The 23,419-nt window shown below is 53.5% G+C and overlaps 10 protein-coding genes across 10 annotated transcripts; 5 read left to right on the forward strand and 5 right to left on the reverse strand.

Annotated features, from left to right (window-relative positions):
• Positions 1-329: 329 nt before the first annotated feature.
• Positions 330-2,437, forward strand: VDAG_03634 (alternative sulfate transporter; the record flags this gene model as incomplete). The annotated part of the gene is made up of 13 exons (XM_009653718.1): positions 330-445; positions 502-570; positions 621-723; positions 773-840; positions 889-960; positions 1,008-1,151; positions 1,203-1,254; positions 1,318-1,518; positions 1,576-1,763; positions 1,823-1,886; positions 1,938-2,025; positions 2,086-2,350; positions 2,422-2,437. 13 exons carry the CDS (start codon positions 330-332, stop codon positions 2,435-2,437), a joined length of 1,446 nt encoding a protein of 481 aa, XP_009652013.1.
• A 60-nt stretch (positions 2,438-2,497) lies between these two features.
• VDAG_03635 (haloacid dehalogenase) lies at positions 2,498-3,226 on the reverse strand (the record flags this gene model as incomplete). Its single annotated transcript, XM_009653719.1, has 1 exon — positions 2,498-3,226. The coding sequence occupies one exon, from the start codon at positions 3,224-3,226 to the stop codon at positions 2,498-2,500; it is 729 nt and encodes a 242-aa protein (XP_009652014.1).
• Positions 3,227-5,098: 1,872 nt separating this feature from the next.
• Positions 5,099-5,814, forward strand: VDAG_03636 (N-acetyltransferase ats1). Its single transcript, XM_009653720.1, has 2 exons — positions 5,099-5,182; positions 5,257-5,814. Exons 1-2 carry the CDS (start codon positions 5,143-5,145, stop codon positions 5,751-5,753), a joined length of 537 nt encoding a protein of 178 aa, XP_009652015.1. The 5' UTR covers positions 5,099-5,142; the 3' UTR covers positions 5,754-5,814.
• Positions 5,815-5,878: 64 nt separating this feature from the next.
• On the reverse strand, positions 5,879-6,557 carry VDAG_03637 (uncharacterized protein; the record flags this gene model as incomplete). Its single annotated transcript, XM_009653721.1, has 2 exons — positions 5,879-6,347; positions 6,526-6,557. 2 exons carry the CDS (start codon positions 6,555-6,557, stop codon positions 5,879-5,881), a joined length of 501 nt encoding a protein of 166 aa, XP_009652016.1.
• Positions 6,558-7,379: 822 nt separating this feature from the next.
• Positions 7,380-9,177, reverse strand: VDAG_03638 (uncharacterized protein). Its single transcript, XM_009653722.1, has 4 exons — positions 8,860-9,177; positions 8,309-8,747; positions 7,768-8,236; positions 7,380-7,716 (listed from the first exon to the last, which is right to left on the reverse strand). The coding sequence occupies exons 1-4, from the start codon at positions 9,105-9,107 to the stop codon at positions 7,673-7,675; spliced, it is 1,200 nt and encodes a 399-aa protein (XP_009652017.1). The 5' UTR covers positions 9,108-9,177; the 3' UTR covers positions 7,380-7,672.
• Positions 9,178-10,506: 1,329 nt separating this feature from the next.
• On the forward strand, positions 10,507-12,432 carry VDAG_03639 (choline dehydrogenase; the record flags this gene model as incomplete). The annotated part of the gene is made up of 1 exon (XM_009653723.1): positions 10,507-12,432. One exon carries the CDS (start codon positions 10,507-10,509, stop codon positions 12,430-12,432), a length of 1,926 nt encoding a protein of 641 aa, XP_009652018.1.
• A 105-nt stretch (positions 12,433-12,537) lies between these two features.
• Positions 12,538-13,488, reverse strand: VDAG_03640 (phosphoglycerate mutase family protein; the record flags this gene model as incomplete). Its single annotated transcript, XM_009653724.1, has 2 exons — positions 12,538-13,119; positions 13,183-13,488. The coding sequence occupies 2 exons, from the start codon at positions 13,486-13,488 to the stop codon at positions 12,538-12,540; spliced, it is 888 nt and encodes a 295-aa protein (XP_009652019.1).
• A 404-nt stretch (positions 13,489-13,892) lies between these two features.
• Positions 13,893-15,348, reverse strand: VDAG_03641 (uncharacterized protein; the record flags this gene model as incomplete). Its single annotated transcript, XM_009653725.1, has 4 exons — positions 13,893-14,332; positions 14,378-14,466; positions 14,520-14,545; positions 14,599-15,348. 4 exons carry the CDS (start codon positions 15,346-15,348, stop codon positions 13,893-13,895), a joined length of 1,305 nt encoding a protein of 434 aa, XP_009652020.1.
• A 2,023-nt stretch (positions 15,349-17,371) lies between these two features.
• Positions 17,372-18,723, forward strand: VDAG_03642 (endothiapepsin; the record flags this gene model as incomplete). Its single annotated transcript, XM_009653726.1, has 2 exons — positions 17,372-17,630; positions 17,684-18,723. The coding sequence occupies 2 exons, from the start codon at positions 17,372-17,374 to the stop codon at positions 18,721-18,723; spliced, it is 1,299 nt and encodes a 432-aa protein (XP_009652021.1).
• Positions 18,724-19,610: 887 nt separating this feature from the next.
• Positions 19,611-22,421, forward strand: VDAG_03643 (kinesin light chain 3; the record flags this gene model as incomplete). Its single annotated transcript, XM_009653727.1, has 3 exons — positions 19,611-20,299; positions 20,348-20,417; positions 20,457-22,421. 3 exons carry the CDS (start codon positions 19,611-19,613, stop codon positions 22,419-22,421), a joined length of 2,724 nt encoding a protein of 907 aa, XP_009652022.1.
• Between the last annotated feature and the right edge of the window lie 998 nt (positions 22,422-23,419).

Raw genomic sequence — 23,419 nt, forward strand, 5'->3', positions numbered from 1 at the left:
CCAGCTTTTATTACAGTGCTGGCGAAGCGGTTCCGGATGCCGGACAATCCATGCATCATCCTATGAGACCTGAATATCTTCGGAATATCTGATGGGCCCTGAGGGGCCGGAGAAATGTTGAATCCACCCGCGTGGAAGGCTCCATAGTGTGATCCAGGAAGATTTTGATCGGGATAATATGCGGAGGCTGTAGACTGGAATTGTGAAATCCAAGTGGAAACTTCGGATATAAAGACCCTTTGCCTTTTGCAAGTCCACCTGGCCTTCGATTGTAATCGTATCTTTTGCAGTTGTGTTGTCGCACAGCTGATCTGAAATCCAATTTCACAATGGATATTACTGCCGACGAAAAACGCCCCAACTCTCCGCCGGATGAACTTCTCAAGAAGGGTGCCGCGTCGGATTTCCAATGGTCAGAAGAAGAAGAGAAGAAGTTGCTGAGGAAGTACGTCATTCGTGAAGCTAATGCTCGTTGTCGCATCCATGCTAACTTCCACACAGAATCGACTTCGTTGTTATGCCACTGTTGATTGCGGGGTTCTTCGCTTTGCAGCTAGACCGGGGAAACATGTTGGTCAAAGATTGGTCATTTCATTCTCCAATACTGATCATCAACATAGCGGCAATGCTTTGACGGATAACTTTTTCGTCGATGTTGGCATCACACAGAACCAGTTCAATGTTGGCCAACAGCTCTTGTCCGTCGGTATCATTCTGCTTGAGGTTTGTGGATCGACCTCCGAATCTATAGTTTCGGCTAACCACTTCCAAGATCCCTTCCAACCTGATTTTATACCGTGTTGGGCCAACTCTTTGGATCGGTGGCCAGATAGTAGCCTGGTATGCCTCGTATTCTTCCGTGATATTTCCATGAGCTGAGATCCGTAGGGGACTTGTTGCTACCTTCCAGGCTTTCCAGAATGGGCTCACTTCATTCATGGTAACGCGACTCCTTCTTGGGTACGTTGGTCGCCAATGTTTTGCTCCGCCAGAACTAACATGCATAGACTATGTGAAGCTGGTTTCATCCCTGCGGCGCTTTTCACTCTCACACGATGGTATAAGCGGGATGAAATAAGCCGCCGATTCTCTTGGTTTTTTGTCGGTAACCTGTTCGCATTAGCTATGACCGGCATTATTGCCTATGGAGTGTGAGTATGACAATTCCCGCTCATTCTCATAATCACTGATCACCATGTTAGTCTCCACATGCGAGGCATTGCTCGTTTGGCCGGCTGGCAATGGCTGTTCATTGTAAGCAACACCCTTTCCACCAGCGCGTATCTTCTGTGCTCCGATGCTAACACAATCCTTCAGCTTGAGGGCATTTTCACAGTCTTAATCGGTATTGGATTTTTGACCACATTTCCGAACAAGATTAGTGATCCCGTCTCTAATTTGGGGTATCGCTACTTTACTGAGCGTGAAGCCCAAATTATATATGAGAGAGTGCTGCGCGATGACCCTACCAAGGCCCAACCAAAGCGCCACGTCACGTGGGCCGAAATCAAGAGCACAGTCTGTATCTTACCGACCTCCGCTCCTATCCACAGATTGGCTAATTGATGATAATAGTTGACAAACTGGCGTCTGTTGCCCCATCTCGGGTTCACGATCGCTGGCCTGGCCCCTCCTCAGGCATTCGGTTCATATGCCCCGAGCTTGGTCGTCAGCTTCGGCTTTGGGAGACTGGAGTCTAATGCGCTTGTTTCGATCGGATCTTGGGGGCTGATGTTTGTCAACCTGTTATTCGGGTGGTCGGCGTAAGCATGATTCACTTTTCAACCGTAGCGTACGGCTAGGACTGAATTTGGCAACGCAGTGACAAGCTTGGAGTCCGCGGTCCCTTTGTGTCTCTCGGTTTCCTTTTAGGCTTCGCCTTTAACGTAAGGTCCCCTCCAAATTGGGCTGTGGTCCTCATATTGACGTTATCATAGATCGGAAATCGCATCCTCGTCGAATCGACAAACTCAAATCTCAAATTCGGCATCCTCATTTGTTCGATCGCTTTCTCCTGGCCCTGGCGTAAGTGATCCAATGCTTCTTGATGAAACCTCAGATCTCACTGACATTCTTTGTGTAAAGATGCTATCAACGGATCTTGGCTGGCCCTCAATGCCAAGACTGCCGGTGAACGGTCCATCACAATGGCACTTCACATCATGGCTGCAAACTGTTCCGGAATCATCGGCAAACAGCTGTTCCGCTCCGAGGATGCCCCTCTTTACAGGACTGGATTCTCGGTGATTGCGGGCCTGTCTGCCGCTGCTTTTGTTCTGTCGATTGTGGCCAACGTCCAGTATTACTTCTTGAATGGGCAACAGCTGCGCAAAACCGGACTCAAATTCATGTACTGAGAACATCAGTCCGGACGAGAATGGGACCTTGGTTCATGATCCATTTATTAACAGAGCTCTTTAGAGTTCGTCAGAAGTAATCTAGCATATCAAACTACCTAGGTAGGCGAGTGTTGTGGCGACACAGCAGCAGTGCTCCTTCAATCGTCGACTCTTCCCAGCTCGGCTTCCAAAGCATCAGCCATTTCTCCGAGAGTGTCGTACTTCCAATCCCAAATCTCCTGATCTCTGTTGCCCATGACGGCACCTGGGCGGATGATCCATGATGACTTGATGCCTATCTCCTTTGCCGGGTGGTGGTCGTGGAATTGGCTCTGTGCAGTCTGAATAACATGCTCCTTGTCCACTCCAAATCTTTCTTTGACTTCCCGTAGCATATGCACGAAGTTTTGCAGGTTCGGCTTGTAACTACCAACATCCTGAGCGGTGATGATAAGGTCGAAAGGCACGCCCTGCAGCGGTCCCTCATTCGACCCCTTGAACGATTCGCGGTCGACATTGGACAAGACAACGAGCTTGAAGTGGGACGAGAGTCGTCGCAGGGCGTCGACAGTATCGGGAAAAGCGGGCCAAGAGCTAACAGAGTTGCCGAAAGCCTCGCTCTCGGCCGCATTCGGGGCTGCAAGCCCGAGTTTGGTCGCAATCTGGGGATGAATTGTGGCAAGCAGTTGAGCATACTTTAGCTCCGGTGTCTTGGCTTGCTGGGCAGCCTCGCATTCATGGAATACATTGAGGAGATGCGATCGAGAGAATGAAGCAGAGTTCTTGTCTAGGAGAGGCTGAAGAGCGGTGAGCGCACCTTGCTCCCAGTCAATAAGCGTGCCATAGACGTCAAAAGCAAGTAGTTTGTAGTCGGAGATCTTCGACATGATGCTTGGACGAATTATTGTTGCTAATGGTGGTCGTAAAGTGTAAGGTGAATGGATTTTCCAGCTTTGGTGCAAGTCCGGGAACGATCGAACGTGTGAGTGTTTGGTCTTATTTATCAATTTCTCAATGATTTTAGGATCATTGCTCGTGACAAGGCTCAGTTGATTCGAAGATTCGAGACTCTTGTTGAAGGCATGTCGACGGCGCGCCCTTTCCCCGCAATCAATATCATTCTTTACCCCTCACAACGGAGGCGCGGCCGTGTGGGTCCCGACCCGGGCCGGCGTCTGGTTTTAGTAGCCGGTATGCCGGTATATTGCCGGTCAAGCCCACATGTCAACCGACGATGGGCTGGCATAGATGTTCTACTAATCATGGCTCATATGATTAGCACCACCTCCGACCCTCCATTGAGGGGGAGACTTTTTTTCCGTTCGGTCCAAAGATTATCGCATCTTCACACCTCGCGTGGATTTGACCCCATCTGAATACTCCATTTCAAGTTTTTTGACCACCAGAAACGCAGGAATTAAAGACACGCCACAAAGGGCGAAGTTGATGTCACCGGCAATCGTAAGCTACTTTCAGACTCAAAACTCACGAAGAGGTCGGAAGACTGCCCTTTTAACGATACTGGCCAAAAACATTGAGACCGCTCCTAAGTGTCACTAAATTCTCTGCCGCGTGTTTTCCGCTTGAATTTTACTTTAGTATAGTTCCCCTTTGTTGCCCATTTGGCCGCACAACATGTACGGCTGTTTCATCAATCCAGCATGGCTTACATTCTCAGCTATACTTCATGCAGGAAATGAAGGAGGAACGCCCGTGGTATCGAGCATCGGCCTCTCCACCGAGATCAAGCACTCTGTGCCTGACTTGTTCGACAAAGTATTAGGTCAGGAGTTTTCGTTGTGTTTATCGGTACGGGACGCAAAGTTTGGTTTCATCGACGGGCACAAGTGTCTTTGGCGCGAGTGGCCAGCATGTACTGCCAACTGATGATGAATAAACCGCTCGAAGAAAGATTGAGGACGAGATTCGGCGCCACAGTAATGTTCCCAGATGGAACGACGTTGGCAGTCCAACGGTGGCACGTCAACTCGTATGCATGTGTTCCTCGTCATTGAAAACAGACTAGGCTAATCCTTAATCTCACGGCAGTGGTGCGTATTCACAAGGAGACGGGGCTCGAGACGTGTTTCGGTAACGTGTCAAGTGCCTGGGGCCGCAGCACGCAACGTGGAGCGACGGAGCCGCCGTTTCGAGGTGACAAAAGCTCTATCACGTGCCGCCGTCATACGGCGACGGAGAACAGATTTCAAAGAAGTACCTGGACCTAGGTAGCATTGTCGCTTGCTGACTCATCCCAAGTTTTGGTAAAATGGGAGAAGGGTGATATCCTTCTCATCGACGTAGTCCGAAAGATCACTGTCAGAATTGTGCAGCGACGCCAATCCTCGCCGTGCAAACCCCTAATCTGCGCCTCTAAGAGTGAAAGGCAGGTTCTTGCTGCATTATGGGTTGCTGGAGATCGCATCGAGGATTATGATGAGAGCAAGAAATTCCTTGCTGACAGCCCGAGAAGACCGGTGGCCCAAACTGCTTAGATTGCTGGCGTTCAGCCTGCCTTGTGTGGCTTAGCAAAACCACGTCGCGCGTGCCGGTAATGATACCACCAGAGAGGACAGCTGTGGCAGCAAGGCAGACTTGATACTAGCTCGTTAACTCAAAGTGCCTTGCCATGTGCGGGGTACGTCAGCCACTCAGCCCGAGCGGGGTATGTCGATGACAGGGCCGATGATGACATGGGTTTTTGTGGACGTGCTTTCAACATGCAATGAACATTCGTCGGTCGAGTCAGCCTCAAAAGTTCCAGAACAGCTCATAATTCCTGTATTGTCGACTAATTAGAAGCATGGCTGCCCCATGTAGCTACCGCTTCGCCACTCGAGAAGGTAATTAGCTCTTACTGATGGTTAAGAACCAAAGACGAAATGCTTTTAGTACTGATCAATTCTATCATATGTAGATGTCCCAATAATCTACACTTTCCTTCACGAAGGGTCCAGTGAACAGGACCCTGAAAGTACACCGAAGGTCACAGAGGCGAAACTTCTTGAGACGCTGAGCTTCGTAGAGTCCAGCAAAGATGTAAGAAGAGGACTTTCATTCACGCCAGGCTTCGCAAAGACTCTCTTACTTATCTCTCCCGAAGGAGACATAGCTGGAATGGCTATGTTCTTCTACAACTACTCTACGTGGTCGGCCGAGCCAGGGATTTGCCTTGAGGAACTCTTTGTATCCAAAAGATACCGGCGTCGGGGATACGCAGGTCTTTTAATCAAGAGATTGGCCACTGAAGCTCAGGAGCTGGGTGGCACCAAGTTGGAATGGAACTGCTATAGAAGCAACGAGTCCGCTTTGAAATTCTACGACAGCCTTGGAGCGAAGCGAATGGAACACTGGATGACGCTCAGGCTGGATAAAGAGGCAATGGATCAACTAACCAAAGCTGGAGAAATCTGAATGGTGCAGTTGACGTCAAGTACGATTTCCATAGCGATCAACTACAACTCGTTAAAATGGTTTAATCGCGAAGTATTCTTATTACAAAACAGAAAAGACGCCAAGACAGGCATACATCATGCTTCTTAGCCAGTAGCACCGCAAGCGGGCTCGGCGGCACCAATGAGAGACCCAATGTTGTCGTTGAAAGCTCCAATGACAGTCTCCAGAGCACCAACAAGTGCCTCGCAAGTAGACGAGCCAGCATCCTCCATGGAGGCTGAAAGACTGATGAATGCCTGACTCTCCCAATGATCGTCATCCCAGGCATATCGGCTGATATGGAAGTTCTTGGGGGCCTTGAAGGCGTCAATACCCACCTTGCCACCTTCTCCCCTGACAGGCGGTCGATCCGCTGTCATACGGTAAGGCTCTGAGAGTCCACCAACCAGCTCGGTCATGCCCCACACAAGACCGTGACGGAACTCTGGTGGCCAGTTGCCGTGAGCTAGAACGTTGAGTGTATCCCCCGTAGGCCCAAGACCAGAGACAACTTCCGTGTCTTCGTCCCATCCCTCGACATTGCAGCCTCCTTCAAGACACTTCTCCCAGAGTCTGGAAGTTGGTTAGATTCATCGTACTTTTTCATGGCAGTCAAGGGTAGTATGTACTGATCTGCGATGTCGCGAGGATTCTTCGATCCGTAGTTCACTTTCTCCGTGGATGCTGAAACAATCTAGCGTCTCTCGTTTAGCGCCACTTCAAAAGCTTTACTCATGGAAAGGCGTCTTACTGTGCAAGGAATGGCTTTATCGGTGCATGCATTGAGGCCCTCCTGTACGTTTTGAGCCTGGCGGGTTTGGATGTGGGTGGCATCATCTCGAGCATTGAGCGAAATGACTGCGCCTGAGGCCGTTGAGGCCAAAGCAAGGATGGAGGCGGACTTCATGATAATGGTAAGTGCTTTAAGGGTATTTGAAAATGGAGTAATGAATCTTGATTGTCCGAATAGATTTTGGTTTGAGAATTATTTTTGTTGTTGCGGTATGGACCTTCAACCATAGGAGAGACGAGGACGCATGCTTTTATATATCTGCTCAGACACCAAAAGCGATGCGTCTTTACTTTGTAGTCACAAAACATGGGTGTTCACCATGTCTTGTGAGCCAGCTATGCAACTGACGTCGCTTGGGGGCGCACTGAACCCACTGGTCACCGAGATCATTCGAACTGTCGCTATTATTATCGAGCTTCCTACCAAGCTGCCGATGCAGATCTCGAGCCTTGTAGTTAGTTCAGCCAAGCAGAGTTAAGGTTCGGAGATCAAAAACCTAAGCTTTCAGGGCCAACCGCATGATACGCAGATGAACGCCAATTAAATCTCCCGTAGCGTTGCAGTTGAAGGATCGTGGCGATTGCAAAGCACTGCCCTGCTTCGGGACCGGGACCCTGCAGCGCCGATTGAGTGTCGATCTGCATCATCCGCAGCCACCAGCTGGGAGGATTCACCAAAACGTCATAACCAGCTACAGCCCGCTTTCAGCCTTCAAATCCTTCAGGGCTTTACCAGGCCGTAGCGGGTAAAGAATCTTGTCAATCGACACAGGCACGCGACACAACGCACGCAACAATGCTGTAGGCACACGACCAAGCTGGCAGGGCGTCTATTGCGGCTACAGTCGGGGCCAGCATCCCTTGTTGATCGAGTTCGCCGTGAGCTGATAGGATTTCATGGATTTGCCTGGCCAGCAGAAATTCTTAGCTGCTCCGAAATTTCTATTCTAAATATAGATATCGTGCTGGCCAACGATGCGGCGATCTTCACGTCATTTCCACAGCCAGGTCGATAGCTGACACCCGATTTCATCTTGCGAACAGTTCCTTTGGTTCGGTGTTTGATACACAACCACGACCAATTGAGTTTTTGGAGCCCGCTGATCTTACTGCTTTGGCTCGCAAACGGCGATGAAGGGCGAAAGGACACCTGAAGACGTCAGCAAGCGAAAGTAAGCAGTGCTTGTGGCCAAACACTCACTGCTCAGAAAAAGCCTGCCCGTCTTGACATCATGAAGAGCCGTCGTAGCCGCAGGAAGTACCTCACCGCGCGCATCTTCAAGCACTTTGTCGACAGTATATCCCTTCTCACCCTTGCTCACGCGCAGTACAGCGGCGGCTGGAGAAGAGTTGCGTGGGTCATCGAAAGCCTTCACCATGTCGAAAGCGACTGGAAACGCAGCAACGAAAATGTCGCCATTTTGATCAACAGAGAGGTTGTCGATGCTGTATCCGGTTTTGATCTCTTGAACATGCTTGATGCTGTGGTCTTCGAGGATCCGGTAGACATGAATTCCACCTGTACCTACGCTTGGGACGTAGAGAAGTCCATCGCGACCGAGAGCGAGGCCGTTGGGAAACTTAAGTTGGTCGGCGATCTTTCTGCAGCCTCCAGATGCGGTGCAAACATTGACGTCGCCTGTCTTGAGGATGAACCCCAACTGGTGCTTCTAAGGATAGAGACTTCAGTATTGCCCTTGGCTCTATGTCTCCAAAAAAAAAAGAAAGAAAGAAACACTTACGATTCCAACCTTGTCCTGTCCGTGGTCGTTCGTGAAGTAAAACAGGTCTCTAGCGAGAGCGGCCACGCGGTTGGGCGTCGCGACGGCATCATTGGCGTAGGTGCGGATGTGCTTCATCGAAGTGGCGCCGGCGCCAGTCTCAAAGACCTCGATTGTGGAATTGGCTCCAATTTGACCTGGGCTGATATTCGGTTTTCCCGTACGCGGATCAATGGGAGGGCGGTTATTCACAGCGAACAATGTGATTGTTTCCTCGCCCTGCTCAGTCGACTCGAAGCCGGTAAAACCAACAAGGTTCAGCAGGCGGTCTCCAGCGGTGCCGGTGTATCCCTCAGTCCTGAGAACGCGAACGCTGGACGCGTCGAGGTGTGGAAGATCAAGATCTAGGGCAACTATAGCATCCCGCTGGGATTGTCCAGAGGGATCATACTTCCCACCGCTAGATTCCGGTCAGTGGGCTTTAGAACAGCTGTTGAACGGTATTGAAGGCAGCCTAGCCCCAATCACGGACTTGAGGAATGGTAAGTATGAGAAACGCAGCAAATACGTACTTCGGGATCCATTTAGACCGGCTGTCTGAGTCCGAGCAGGCAAGAAACAGTTGCCGGGTTGTCTCGGACAGCCACATATCCTCACATGCTTCCAGTCGAGGGTCTTCGATGCGTCGGCAGGTGTATGGAAAGTCGGAGAGAGGTTGGATGGTCTTGCCGATGCCAAGGCCCATCCAGACGGCATCCTTCAGGAAGACCTGGAAGAGTGTGGCCAAAATTGCCACGACCACGATTCCAGCTTTGAGCATGATTCCGAGTGAATAGCTTCTCTTTTTGAGACAATGGTGAGCCTGGAGTGTCGTTCTCAGTGTTGATAATGAGGGGAACGGCGTTAATGTGGTGGGCTTCAGGGATCTGGTGTTTTGTGTGGAAATGCAGTCAACTGTGGGCCACAATTACATCATCGACCAAGTTGTCTCAGTCTCCGAATCAGCACCATCACTCGCCTCCCTCCAGACAGATCTCTATATTAAGGTAGGTAGTCGACGGTATTCATCACATTGGTGGACGAGTGGGCAGTTTCAACAAGGCAAATGAAGGTTACCTGTGGCACATGACCGTACACCATGCTGCGTGCTGCCTTTTTAATGACACTAGATTGGGTCACTGGCAATGGACTTTCCGTCCCCAAGGCGCTCCCCAAGGGATCGGCCGAAGGGAAAGTAATGATTTGGTAATTTCTGTTCAAGCCTCATGTTATCGAGCTAACTGCCAATAGTTTGAGCGTGAGCACATGCTTTTGATGTCCAGCGTCGACAAGATCGCAGGCACAGCAGCTCGAATCGCTCAGGCCTCGGCTCAGCGCTTCGGGCACCTGTCTTTCGACAAATGCGGGGTAACGCTACCCAGTTTCCCCAGGGGGCTCAGGGGCGCGTGTTGATCATTTTAGAGGTAAGATCGCCAGCTGAATAACGGCCATCTGATCGGTGGTACGCACTAAGACGGATGACTACCAAGCAACATTCTAAGCTACGACTTGGTCACAATGAATCAGTTGACACAAGCAATTCGATCCCTGGCCCCCATCCAAGTTTGAGCTCTGAGGCTGATGGCTTCCGAATCTCATTGTTTGTCTAAAAGTTTGGATGAAGGACATGGGATGATTGGACAACACGTGAGGCCCGGGGACACGATCAAAAGCAATACGTGACGCCAGCATTACCTCAGACAGATGCCTTAGGCATTTTGCGCAGATGGCGTTCAATGACAACATCAACGTCTCGTTCACCTGAAAACAGCATCGTCATGCCCTTAACCTGTTCTGCGTCTTGCGTTGACACACTCCTTTCGGAACGCCGAGGGAGGTAAAGGTCGAGTCAGAGACATCAATTTTTCTGACAATTTGACATTCCCGACAGCCGTGAGCCTTGCTTGCCAAGACCCAATATCCCCAACGCCAGCACACGGCAGTCAAGAAGCCGCGAGCTAGCACCCCTGAACTCCAGGTTTTCCCTCGCACCAGACGTCACATCGTGCATGGGCGTTAGTGGCACCGAAGATCGACATGGTCATTTCGTTCTCAACAGATTGGCCCCGTAGTAGAGAACATATTTAAGTTGTGGTGATTTGAAGCAAGAAGGCAGGATATTCGTCCCAGATCTCCCACTCCTCTATACTTTAAATTTCGCTTTTCGACCGCCTGTCATCATGAGGCTCAGACGTCTCCTCCCGCTTATGGGCACCTCGTTGGTGCTCGCGCAAACTCTCGATGACTACGAGTACGTTGTTGTCGGATCTGGGGCTGGAGGAGGGCCGCTGGCCGCCCGGCTTGCCTTGGCAGGACATAAGACCTTGCTGATCGAGGCCGGAGATGATCAAGGTCTCAGCACAAACTATACCGTGCCATCGTACTCGGCGAGGGCATCGGAAGACGGAGCTATGGCCTGGGACTTCTTCGTACGGCACTATGCGGACGACGAGAGGCAAGCGAGGGACTTCAAGACCACTTATGAGACGCCAGATGGCAGCCTCTACACTGGACTCGACCCTCCTCCAGGGTCCAAGATCAAGGGTACCCTATACCCACGGACAGGTACCCTAGGCGGTTGTACTGCCCACAACGCCCTCATCGCGCTGTACCCGTTCCAGTCCGACTTTGACTACATCGCTCGTTTGACGGGTGATCAATCATGGTCGGCGAAGAACATGCGCAAACACTTTGTCAAGATGGAAAACAACGGCTATCTTCTACCCCTGATTCCTGGACACGGCTATGACGGGTGGCTCGACACGGAAATGGCACCACTGACCATTCCGTTGGCCGATCCCCAACTTTTGAGCCTCTTCCTCGGCGGGGCATTCGCCCTCGGCAACCTGACAAAGTCCGTCTTCAACATTGGCAGTCTACTCCTGGGCGACGCGAACGCGGACAATCTCCGTAGAGATACAGGGCCCGGGTACTACCAGACCCCAATCTCCTCTGACAACGGCAAGCGCATCGGGCCTCGAGACTTCATCGTCGCTGTGCGTGACGCCAAGAACGGCGATGGGAGCAAACGATATCCCCTTGATGTCCGCATGAACTGTCACGTCACCAAGGTTGTATTCGACGAGGCTGAGGACCCACCGCGTGCGACGGGTGTCGAGTTCCTGGACGGGCAGTACCTCTACAAGGCAAGCCCGCGTTCTCGCACCGCCGGCGCCGGCAAGCCCGGGTCGGTGAATGCCACGAGGGAGGTTATCATTGCCGGCGGGACTTACAATTCGCCTCAAATCCTGAAGCTCAGCGGTGTCGGTCCCGCCGACGAGCTCAAGAGGTTCGGCATTCCGGTCGTCGCGGATCTACCCGGTGTCGGCACGAACCTTCAAGATCATTACGAGGTTGGTGTCGTTGGCAGAGCGCCGACGGATTTCGCGGCGCTGGAGGGATGCACATTTGGTCGGGGTGGCCAGGATGACCCCTGCCTCGAGAGGTGGAATAAGCCTGTCCTCGGAAACCGCGGGACATATGCCTCGTCAGGCCTTGGCGTAGCCATGTTATACAAGTCTTCAGTGGTGGCTGGCGACGACTGGGACACCTTCATCTTTGGAGGGCCTGTGAACTTCCAGGGATACTTCCCAGGGTACAGTTTCAATACGACGTCCGACCCTGCCCTTTACACATGGGCGATCCTCAAGAGCCACCCCCGCAACACGGCTGGCACGGTGAAGCTCCTCTCCGCCGACCCCCTAGACGTCCCAGAAATTGTCTACAACTATTTCGACACCGGCAGTGGTGATGCCGACGCCGACATCCAGGCCATCTCGGAGGCTATCGGAGTCGCCCGCGACGCCTTTAAGAGGCAGCTTGTTCCCGTTGAGGAGAGGCTGCCAGGCAAGGATGTCAACACGGCCGAGGAGGTCGCTACCTACATCAAGGACACAGCTTGGGGCCACCATGCGTCGAGCACCTGCCCCATCGGTGCTGACGGCGATCCTATGGCGGTCTTGGATTCCAAGTTCCGCGTGCGTGGTGTGCAGGGGCTTCGTGTCGTCGACGCGTCTGTCTATCCCCGGATCCCGGGCACGTTCACAGCCGTTTCGACGTTCATGGCGGCGGAGAAGGCGGCTGAGGACATTTTGAGCGAGCTTTGAGCGGAGTCATCACGAAACTCCTACATAATTGGTAATTCTCAATATCGACATGATTTACGCTGTGCCAATATTTGTATCCTCTCCAACCGCATGCGGTGTTTGTCGCTATGTATGCAGCACGTCTGCCCGCATGACCACGGCAAATGAGGTCCCCTCCCGAATCTTGAACGGCGTGGCACCTCCCACCTGCATGATGGCCTGTATAGCTTGTGAGTGCACCGTCAGCGAAATGTATTGGCTGTGGTCTGTCGAAAAGATGTCTTCGAGCACGCGCTGCTTCCGTGCAATGTGCTCCTCATCCGACTCGAACCGATCGGCCTTCCAGAGCTCATCCGTCTCTGTGAGGCTTGGCTCAATGATGTACTCTGGGTACGCCTCCTGGATCGAGGTGCGCGTACTCCTGGCGTCGCACGTGTGGTCCGTCATGCGCTCTCTCAGCAGCTCCTTGACAATAGGGCGGAATGCGTGTCCGCGACTCTCGAGGAGAGGGCCCATGACAAGCTTGCTGGTTTGCAGGCATCGAGTCAAGGGGCTCGTGTAGAAAGAATGCGGCAGAGGCATCCTGCCGTTGGCAACAGCGTCTTGCCAGATGAGACTCAGTTGCTTGGCCTGGTTGATGCCCTCCTCGACAAGGGGGGCGTCACGCCAGATGACTGCACCGTCGCCGTCGAGCCGCGACCAGTAGCGCTATCATCAGTCAGTCATCAGAGCTCTGTCCTGATATTTTCCCCCTTTCAGTGCTCGACTTACATCCCACTCTGGGGTGCCGACCTTGGCCTGCTGGACATTGTGGTAACCTAGGCCGTGCCTTGTGAGGAACAGCACTTTGTACTTGACGTCGCCTTTGCTCTCGGCGTTGAGACGTGTGACGTTTGTGACGAGACGCTCCCAAGGCGTGCCCGGAATTTCAATCTCGGGGTACTCGCGGTCGAGGATACCCAGATTCGGTTGCGTTGTCGCCTTGCCTGAGGGATCCTGGGCGGCCACTTGCTCGTAATCGACAAAATAATCAGGCTGGATCGTGAAGTGATAGCGAGGACCCGCAAACGCCGCCATGTTCCTGATCGCCAAGAAGGCGCAGATGAAGACTGACAGCCAAAAGACGGCTGCGATGCTCTTCTTCACTGACGTTCTCATGAGGCGTCGTTCGTCCACGGGTGGGATGTGTGAGAGGTTCAAACCGGGCGATCCGGCTGTCAGTCCGGACGACGAACAGGACCTGGTTGAAGAAGTGAAGCTGCACAGGCCATGACGAGCATGACTCCGTGGGAGGACAGATGAGGCATGCGTATGACCACTCATTTAGCACGAACGAGGGTAGCATCTCCACTGAGCCGGGCTGTGCTCTGTTAGTGTCCAGATTGGCTTCCAGGCCACGTCCCCGATGAGATTAGGCTAGGTGTCCATTGCGGGCGGGCAGTATTGGCATTTCGCGGCCTTTGATTGCTCCAGATTGCTACCTAATCTGCCCCTGAAGCATATTTGTCCAGGACCGCGCCCACGTAGAGATCCACGTCCTTGAGGTCGATGAACCCATGCACGGCCAGCAGCTCGACAGCCGACCTCGCATTCGCCCGCGACTTGCCGCGCTCGTTCAGGTACCAGTAGATCCTCGCCAGCGAATCGTAGTGCTCTGTCATGAGCGGCTGCAGCCCTTCTGTCTCGAGGAGCTCGAGGATGGACTCGATGAGCTTGATGGCGCCGTGGATCTTGCCTCGCCCCAGAAAGTCGAGGACTTGGGCCTGGAGATCTTCGACTTTGCTGCGACGCGCGTCCGATGCCGCGATGACGTCGGGCGCGGCAGTGCACATTTCGCAGGTGCATTTGAAGCCCCAGTCGGCCAGCGTGCTCTGCCGCTGACTGTGCGTCAGACCAAATGGGGCGTCTGCGAGTTTTCGCGCTGTCAGTTGTGTTTTCAAGAGATGCGTCTCGGGAAGGGACGCACAGCTTATGGTGATCTCTTCCGCTGGATGAATGTCGCGGAATGCCACTATGGTCGCTCCGAAACTCCTCTTAGAAAATCTCATGAAAGAGCTACATTGCCACTGTCAGTCCATCTGGGAGAACGATTAACACGAGAGGCTAACTTAGGTTTGCAGGCATGATTAACTCTCTACGTTGGATTAGTTCGAATAAGGTTTGAAACAAGATTTCCTTGATACTGACCGATATCTTGGGGAACATGCCCATATGCGGCACCCCGGAAATGTCGAGGTTGAAAGAGTTCGTCCTCATGACATCCTCGACAATGTCAGACTGGTGACCCGGGTTGCTTCGACCCAGCGACAGCAAAGCATGCGGGTTTCGAAGCCTCTCGGCAGCCGTGTGAAGCTGGTCGTAGCCGTCGTGCTGCCTCACCGAGGCGGTGAACTGGAAGTTGACAAACAGGACAGCGTAGTCGCTCATGAAGACATCGTACTTCTTGATGAGCCGCGTCGCCACCACGCCTTTCCCTTTGCCTGGCAGATCCACAACTTCATAGGGGGGGTCGTCCTCCAGCTTTTGCCAATGCTCCAAGTTGGGAGCGCCGACGGAGGAGAAGGATGGATCTTGGAGCGTGTCGATGTTGGCAGCCGCTATCTCGGGCGTTGTGATCAGACTGAAGCCGTGCGGACCGTGGCCGGCGTCCGTGTACGTGCAGAACTTTACCTTTGGGTCGTTGGCAGCCTCGACGCAAGACGGTCGATGAGTCCATGGCGCCCAGCTCTCAGGTCGAGGGCCGGCCGTATCATCGACGGCAAGCGGCGATGTGTTTCGTGACGCCCATTGTATGGAGCCGGGAAGATGCGCCAGGCATTCGCCCAGCCGTGATGGCCCGCCAGGAGGCCCGCCAGTATCGGTTACACTGACGAGGAGCCCCATGCCGGCCAGGAGCAGAGCGGTCGACGTGGAGATGGAGCGCAGTCGATCGATCATCTTGATGTCATTCTTCAGGCCATCTGAAGTCGATCATTCGAAGACTTGCTACGTGAACAAACATTAGGACAGCTAGCGGCTACGACAAATAGTGCAGAAGTTGGTCTTCGGAGCCATGAGGGCCGCATGGCACGGACGGTCGTGTTACAGAAGGGGCCAGCCTGTCTCAATCCGCGTTTAGGCTATGGTGCCCCTGTGGAGAAGGCCAAGCTTCCTACATCGAGCGTGTTGGTGTTCCACGCTGCATCGCGAACTTGACGATAAATAGGTACCTCTGGGGAGGCGGCACGTTTGCAAGTCAACCCTGCTGTCTTCAAGTTTTTAAGATCAACCGTTAAAAAAAATGCAGCACACTTTCAGTAGTCGCGGCAGAGTAGGCTCAAGGGGAAATTTCGTTGCTGGCAGAATTTCTCAGCACTTGCAAGCCGTGGTCGTTTGGGAGCATTCGTACCAACATGAAGGCGTCACCACCAGCATGAGCACAGTCAACCTCCTCGTTGTAAAACTAAAACATGACTGTTTCCACCTAGGGATTTGAACACGATAACGCCATGCACGGCAAACAGAGCGCAATAGTGAGGCAAAAGTATAGGCCCAGCTCGTGCGCTCCGTCAAAACCCTCCGAAAGGCCGGTTGCTTGATTAGCCACGACCTTTCCCGATTAGCAGTCGAGATTGTCAAGTGACATTACGATGTCACATTCCCAACGAGTGCACAGTGATGCATCCCCAACCACTGACGTCTAATATCGTCGCAGCCAGGCCCAGCGTTGACACCGTTGCTGGTCTGCGCAACAAGCTGAGCCTGGAGTCCGACGTTACTTAAGATGAGTACATGTATGGCAGGAGACTATCATCGTGGCATGCGCTGTCGTGTATTGGTGATTAGCAGGTACCCTAGGCTCTGTGCTACTCTGCCATGCAACCTTGGGTGCTGGATGGAATGTTAGCGGGACGGGCACTCGAGCAGGCCGGCACTTCCTCTCGATAGCGCCGGTAGCCATCTTCGCACAAGAGACTGCTCGTAGCAGATTGAATGTACAGGTATCTGGGCCAACTACGCCGAAAGTAGCAGGGTAAATGGTGGAGGAGATGGGGCAGGTTCTTCAGCTATGTTGGGTAGATCTGATCAAGATAATGCCAAGGGAGTAATTGGCAACCAGACGGATGAAGGGCGCAGCTGAAGCCAAGGGACATGAAACTGCACTGCTATCCAGGGAGTGATAGTCAGGGGATATTCGACGTCGTCACACGTGGTGGTTGTCCAGCATGACAGACGGACGGGGGAGAACCTGGCGATGCGGTTCGGTGATTTGCCCTCTTGGCCATTTACAGCCTGCTGGATCTTTTCCCTCAGTGGAGTACACAGTGGACTACAATTGGACGTCATGACGCCGAGTCGTGGTAAAAGAGCCGCTGGAATGAAGGGGTTGCATTGCCGTCTCTAGAGCTCCCTGGGGAAATCGTTCGTCGAACTCAACCCGCCGGGGCTTAAGTCGATCTGGTGCCATAAGACGAACCTGGTCAAAACATCAGGTATGGCCCCAATATATCGCCAATCGATCCTCCCGAATATCTCACCCCCTGGACAATCCCACTCGCGCGCGCGACCGCTGGCATTGTTCAATAATGGTTCCTCGGGCCATGGATGACGAATAACCCCCAATGTCTCACATCTCACGCATAGCCGCTGAGATGAGATGCTGTTCCCCTGAGCGATCGCGGCTCATCCATTCTTCACCATCGGTAGTCCCGTTTAAGCCTGAGACCTGAGCTCTCCCTCTGTTCGCGCGCCTGCGCTCCCACGCTCTGGACCGTGTAAAGTGGCCGGCGCACGAGAGCGCAGTTGCCCTCGCGATGAGAATCATTCCAGGTCGGTAGAGGTCCATGGTGTTTAAATGCAGCGACAGTCCTCAGAGAAGGAGGGAGGGGAAAAGACTTGTGCACAAGCAACCTACTGCAACCCTGTTACCACTTTTCTTCCGTCTCAAGATTCACGCAGCCGGCTGCGTTCTTTCGTCGAGATGCATTATCTCACGTACCTCAACTGCCTCGCGGCGGTAGCGGCGGCGTCACCTCTGGCCGTCGCCGAGCCGGCCAACATCGACGGCAGCACCTTCACGCTACGACAGGTCGAAAACAAGGACTTTGCCGGACAGACGGGTCTCGACGAGTTGGTGTGGGCGTATATCAAGTACAACGCCGAGCTGCCTGCCAAGGTGCGCGAGGCCATTGTCATCGGCAAGCACGTCAACGCTCGGTTCAAGGGGCTCGTACAACGAGGTGAGCATCTCGAAACCCACAAGGCAAAAAAATACTCTTCCTAACAGAAGCAGGAACAACAGACGACAAATCAGCGTCGTTCGGTACGGTGCAGGCGTTCCCGCCGCGCAACGTGGACATTCAGTACGTCGTGCCGGTGCAGATCGGGTCGCCGCCGCAGACGGTGTTCCTGAACCTCGACACAGGGTCCGGCGATCTCTGGACATTCTCGTCCGAGACACCAGAGTGGCAGCGCGGCGATCACCGCATCTACAGCCCTGAGCTGTCCAACACGTCGGTGCTGCAAGACGGACTCACGTGGCGCATCACATACGGCGACGGGTCGGGCGCCTCGGGCAACGTGTACAACGACCGCGTGGCGCTGGGCAAGACGTCGTTCGCGGCGCAGGCGATCGAGTCGGCGTCGCAAGTGTCACCGTCGTTCACGCGCGACTCGTTCGCGTCGGGCATCCTGGGCCTCGGGTTTGGGCGTGGTAACACGGTCAAGCCGCGGCCGGTCAAGACGTACTTTGAGAATGTCATGCCGGCGCTCGCATCGCCCGTCTTCACGTCCAACCTGCAGGCGGGGCGGCCGGGCAACTACAACTTTGGGTTCGTCGCGCGCAATGAGTACACGGGACGCATCGGGTACACGCCAGTGACAAAGCGCAACCCGTACTGGGAGATCAAGGTCGACGGCACGCAGATTGGCGGCGGCGAGTACAACAGGACGACGACGCTCGACCGCGTCATTGTCGACACGGGCACGACGCTGCTCATGCTGCCGGACGAGCACGTCGACGCCTACTACGACCAGGTCGAGGGGGCGCGGTTCAGCCCGTCGTGGGCGGCGTATCTGTTCCCCTGCGACGCCACGCTGCCCGACTGGACGTTTGGCCTCGGCGACTATCGTGGCAAACTGCCGGGCCGGTATGTGCGGTATAACCAGGTTAACGAGACGCATTGCTTCGGCGGCATCCAGAGCTCGGCTGGTATCCCGTTCGCCATCTTTGGCGCTGCGCTACTGAAGGCACAGTTTGCCGTTTTCGACTATGTGGAGGCCGACCGCGAGGTGCAGCCGAGGGTTGGGTTCGCGAATAAGCCGTTGAGGTAACGTGTTCGGGGCTGTTTCTTTTGTCTGGAAGGAGGTTTTTTGTCTTGAGGAAGGAGAATAATATAGAGCTTGGCTGGAGGATGCCTGGCGCGCGGATAATTTCGAAGAGACGGAGACAGGGTCAGACGAGGCTGGGCCTGGTTAGCCGTTTGGCACCATCATGGGGACTCGGGCGGGATGGATACAGTATAGCGTTTTCTTTGTCTGTCATCACTGCCGATAGTAGGCCCTCATAGTTAGCGAATCTGATTTCGATTGATAAAAAGCCGTGGTGCGTTGACGGGGCATAAGCCGTGCCGAAGATGCCTGTGGCGATGATGGCGACTCGAGTGTTGTGGTAGCTGCCAAATCGATAACCTAGCCACCCTGACGATGCTCCTCCTTCTTAAGCCAGTAGCTTAGCAGAAGATCGTATCTTCAGCGAACCCCCCCCCCCCAAAAAAAAAAACGCAAACAAATCACCGGACTCATCAAGACCTTGCATCATCGCGAGTCCATCAGTGCTGTTACTGGCTAATTCGAATGAATCCCGTGTCGAGCAAGTCCAGATAGACTAATCCTACTGGTTCGGTGATACCGGCGCTGTGTGGTTGTACTACATATAACAACACTCCCTCATAGGACGGCGAAAGGCGAGGCAGAGAAAGACCAAGCCAGACGGGCAAAGACTGGCCTGACCCTCCTCACTTCCACGTGCCAATGGCAAGCATCCACGAAGCAGCCTTACGCTGGCAGGCTCCCTCCCATGGACAGGAGCCTGATGTACCAAATGAGGGGTCGTACCGAATCCCAACTCCAGAAACTTCTCCCGATCAACCATCGCAGGCACCTTGGTCTCAGAAGACATCATTTCAACCCAGAAACATCACTTCGAATCTGAAGACATCATGGAGGTCCTCGGAGCCGCTGCCAGCCTTGGTGCCGTCATTGACCTTTCCGCAAAAGTCGCAACGCTGTGTGTTCAATACGCCGAGGCCGTGGCTAACGCCCGAGAGGACATCCGCCGTCTTCAAAACCAGGTCAGCCAACTAGGAGTCGTCCTTCAGCATGCAAAGGAAAAGCGCCTCGCAGAGGGGCCCAGAGCGGAATTGCTCGTGGTATCTCGGAAGCTTACCAGCACAATTGCCGAATGTACTGGCGACCTTCGGGAACTGGAGAAGAAGCTTTCCCCCAACCCCGCACGTCGGTTCATGCGGCGTGTAGGCTTTCGAGCTTTGAAGTGGCCCTTCATGAGCCAAGAGGTCAATCGAATTCTCTCCAGTCTTGAGCGCTATGAGAAAACCGTTCTGCTCGGGCTCCAGCTAGATCAGACGTACGGACCACGATGTCTCACTCTGCTTCATATGACCGAGACTGACTGTTCTATCAGGACTATGATCTCTGAAATTCACGAGGGTGTCAGGAATCTAGCTTCCCAAGCGACGGAAGACGTTTCGATTTCCCGCAAGCCTCATCATGTGTTGCCATTTACGCTTAATCCAGATTACATTCACCGATCCGCTCTATGGGATTGGATCAGACATCAATACACACAGCCCGCCCGACGGATGGCCCTACTCGGCATGGGAGGCTTCGGGTACTTCTCCTACTCTCATTTCCGAGACGAAGGCTAACAGAGCAATAGGAAATCCCAATTAGCAATCCATTTCGCACACCAGGTTCACTCTGACTCACCCGACACCAGCATATTCTGGGTGCGTGGCAACAACAAGGAGACATTTGAACAGTCCTAGCGCACCCTTGCAGACGTTCTTGCGCTGCCTCGCCGACACGAACCCCAGATCAATGTGATGGCGCTGGTCCGCGATTGTCTACAAAGCAGTGATGTCAGCGCATGGTTCATGGTTGTCGACAACGCCGATGACGTTAGCGTTTTCTTTGCAAAGGACGACCAAGATCAGGAACCACTGGCTTCATACCTGCCCAAGACAGCCAAGGGCAAGATCCTGATCACATCGCGCAGTCTAGACGCCGCAGAGAAACTTACCGGTGGCGACAGCACAATACTCCGGATCCCATATATGGAGGAAGAGCAGGCGCTACACCTTTTGCGAAAGAAGCTTCATCAAGAGGTGGACGAGGCTACTGCGAGCAACCTTATGCGCGCCCTTAACTATATCCCCTTGGCAGTGAACCAAGCCGCAGCCTACATCAACAGGCGGAGCCCGCTAGAGACCCCCGAGTCGTACCTGGACAAATTTCGCCGGAGCGAAAAACAAAGAGACGGGTTGCTTCGCATTGATGGAGGGGATCTCGGACGGCCCGATGACGCGTCTAATTCCATCGTCTTGACGTGGCAGGTGACCCTCGAGCAGATCAGGCGGGAGAAGCCCAGGGCAGCCAACCTCCTGTCTCTCATGAGCTGCTTTCAAGCCCAGAACATACCGGAGAACATGCTACATGGCTATGAGGACATTGCAAGCGAAGGGGAAGTCGGTAGCAAGGGAAGCGGCAAACGTCTGGACACCTATACCGACACCGACGCCAACACAGACGAAGTCGACACACGAGGAAACTTCGAAAACGACATTGATGTACTGCGGGGCTACTCACTCATTGCACCAACAGCGCCAGGGCTCTACGAGATGCACTCTCTGGTCCAGTTCTGCACCCGTTTGTGGATCTCAGAATTCGGGGACCGGAGGCGGTGGGCGAAGCTCTTCATCCAGGTGGCAGCTGAACATTTCCCTGATGGTGGATATGAGAAATTTAGAGAGTGTCAACGGCTGCTGCCCCACGTTGAGGCTGTCGTGGAGAGTAAACCCAAGCTGGAAGGTGACCTCCCGGCGTGGAGCAGATTACTAACGAAAGTTTCGGATTATATGATAGACATAGGTGACTTTGCCAGAGCGGAAGAGATGTTGAAGAAAGCTATCCAGGTACTAGAAGATGCCTTGGAGGCTGGCCATCCCTCCACCCTTGAAAGTCAAGCCATGCTATCAAAAAGCTTTAGATTTCAAAGGCGGTACGATGAGGCTGAGAGGCTAGACCTAAAGGTACTAAAGACTCAGAAGGCGAAGTTGGGAATCGATCATCCCGCTACGCTAGCTAGTATGTATGCTCTAGCCGTAACGTTCTTTGGACAAGACCGGTACGAGGAGGCCGGGAAGCTACAGCAAGAGGTATTAGAGGCTCATAAGGCGAAGTTGGCACCCGATCATCCCGCTATGCTAGCTAGTATGCATGATCTAGCCGTAACGATCTATAGGCAAAGCCGGTACGAGGAGGCCGGGAAGCTACAGCAAGAGGTATTAGAGGCTCATAAGGCGAAGTTGGCACCCGATCATCCCGCTATGCTAGCTAGTATGCATGATCTAGCCGTAACGATCTATAGGCAAAGCCGGTACGAGGAGGCCGGGAAGCTACAGCAAGAGGTATTAGAGGCTCATAAGGCGAAGTTGGCACCCGATCATCCCGCTATGCTAGCTAGTATGCATGATCTAGCCGTAACGATCTATAGGCAAAGCCGGTACGAGGAGGCCGGGAAGCTACAGCAAGAGGTATTAGAGGCTCATAAGGCGAAGTTGGCACCCGATCATCCCGTTACGCTAGCTAGTATGCATGATCTAGCGGTTACCTGGAGAAAAATAGGCCGGCACCAGGATGCTCTTATTCTGCTGCAGGACTACGTTTCCTTACAACAGAAGAAGTTTGGTCCTACACATCCAGATACCCAGGGTTTAGAGCTTAACCCTTAGTCGAGGAGTGGCGAAGTAGTATAGGTGATGGAAGTTGAATAAAGTAAGTAGGTCTCCTATATACCTAGGGTTGTAACATTCGAGTGCTTGACCACGTCTAATATGTGCTTGACCTCGATAACATGGGTTGAAGTCAATTTTACTCACGATTGGCAGCTAACTTTATGAAGAGCTCTTCTGTGAACGAAATATTCGCATTCGCAGTCAATTGCTCTGTAGAGGGTTAGAAGACATGTTGCTGCCTAGCTCTTCCACAGCAAGGAGTGACCTGCCCAACTCTTCTACACGCGTTCCGTGGTCTCAGGCTCTGAATCTAGCCCCTGCGGTCCCTCATTCTCCCACACGGCAGGTGCGCGCTGGCAAGCTTATGGCGAGCCTGTGCTGACAAGCGATGCATATGTACAGGTATTTCTTCGTCTGAGCCTTTGGGATATGTCACCCGAGGGCTGTTCTTTTCCCACCGGCTCCATCGCGTGTAGCTCGAAATGGCCTCAGCACGAGATCGGGATGCCATGGACCATCCAAACGCCGATCGCCAGGTCTCGCATGTGCTATCTCTCACCCAACGACGACCCTGTGATGATCACTGCATGAGGAAGGCACTTCATGCCCGAGCGAAGCTACGACGCAGCCGCAGTGTGCGCCTTCACATGGTCGGGCTTGTGTACTGAGGCCAAATATGCGCTTCCGGAGGATTGGAGAAACGGTAGCATGGCGCTTGATGTGGGACCATTGAATGCAAAGCAGAAGAAGTCACTCCCCGCGCCGCCATTCGTTCAGCAACTGGGTACTTGGAGGGCTCAGCATGGGTCGCGCAATTCAGGGCGTGGGTTCCCAGACGCCGACAGTCAGCCGCCTAGCCCAGCTCCAGGCTACCAAGCCCGAAATACCAGGGCGCATTTCCGCGTTGGGCCAGTGGCAGCGGGCGGCGGCAGGCTGCAGGCGTTTAGTTTGGGGTATTCCAAAGCAGAGAAGATAAGGAATCGTCATGTGGGACG

The sequence above is a fragment of the Verticillium dahliae genome, genomic scaffold, assembly GCF_000150675.1.
Source record: "Verticillium dahliae VdLs.17 supercont1.6 genomic scaffold, whole genome shotgun sequence".
NCBI classification, from domain to species: domain Eukaryota; kingdom Fungi; phylum Ascomycota; class Sordariomycetes; order Glomerellales; family Plectosphaerellaceae; genus Verticillium; species Verticillium dahliae.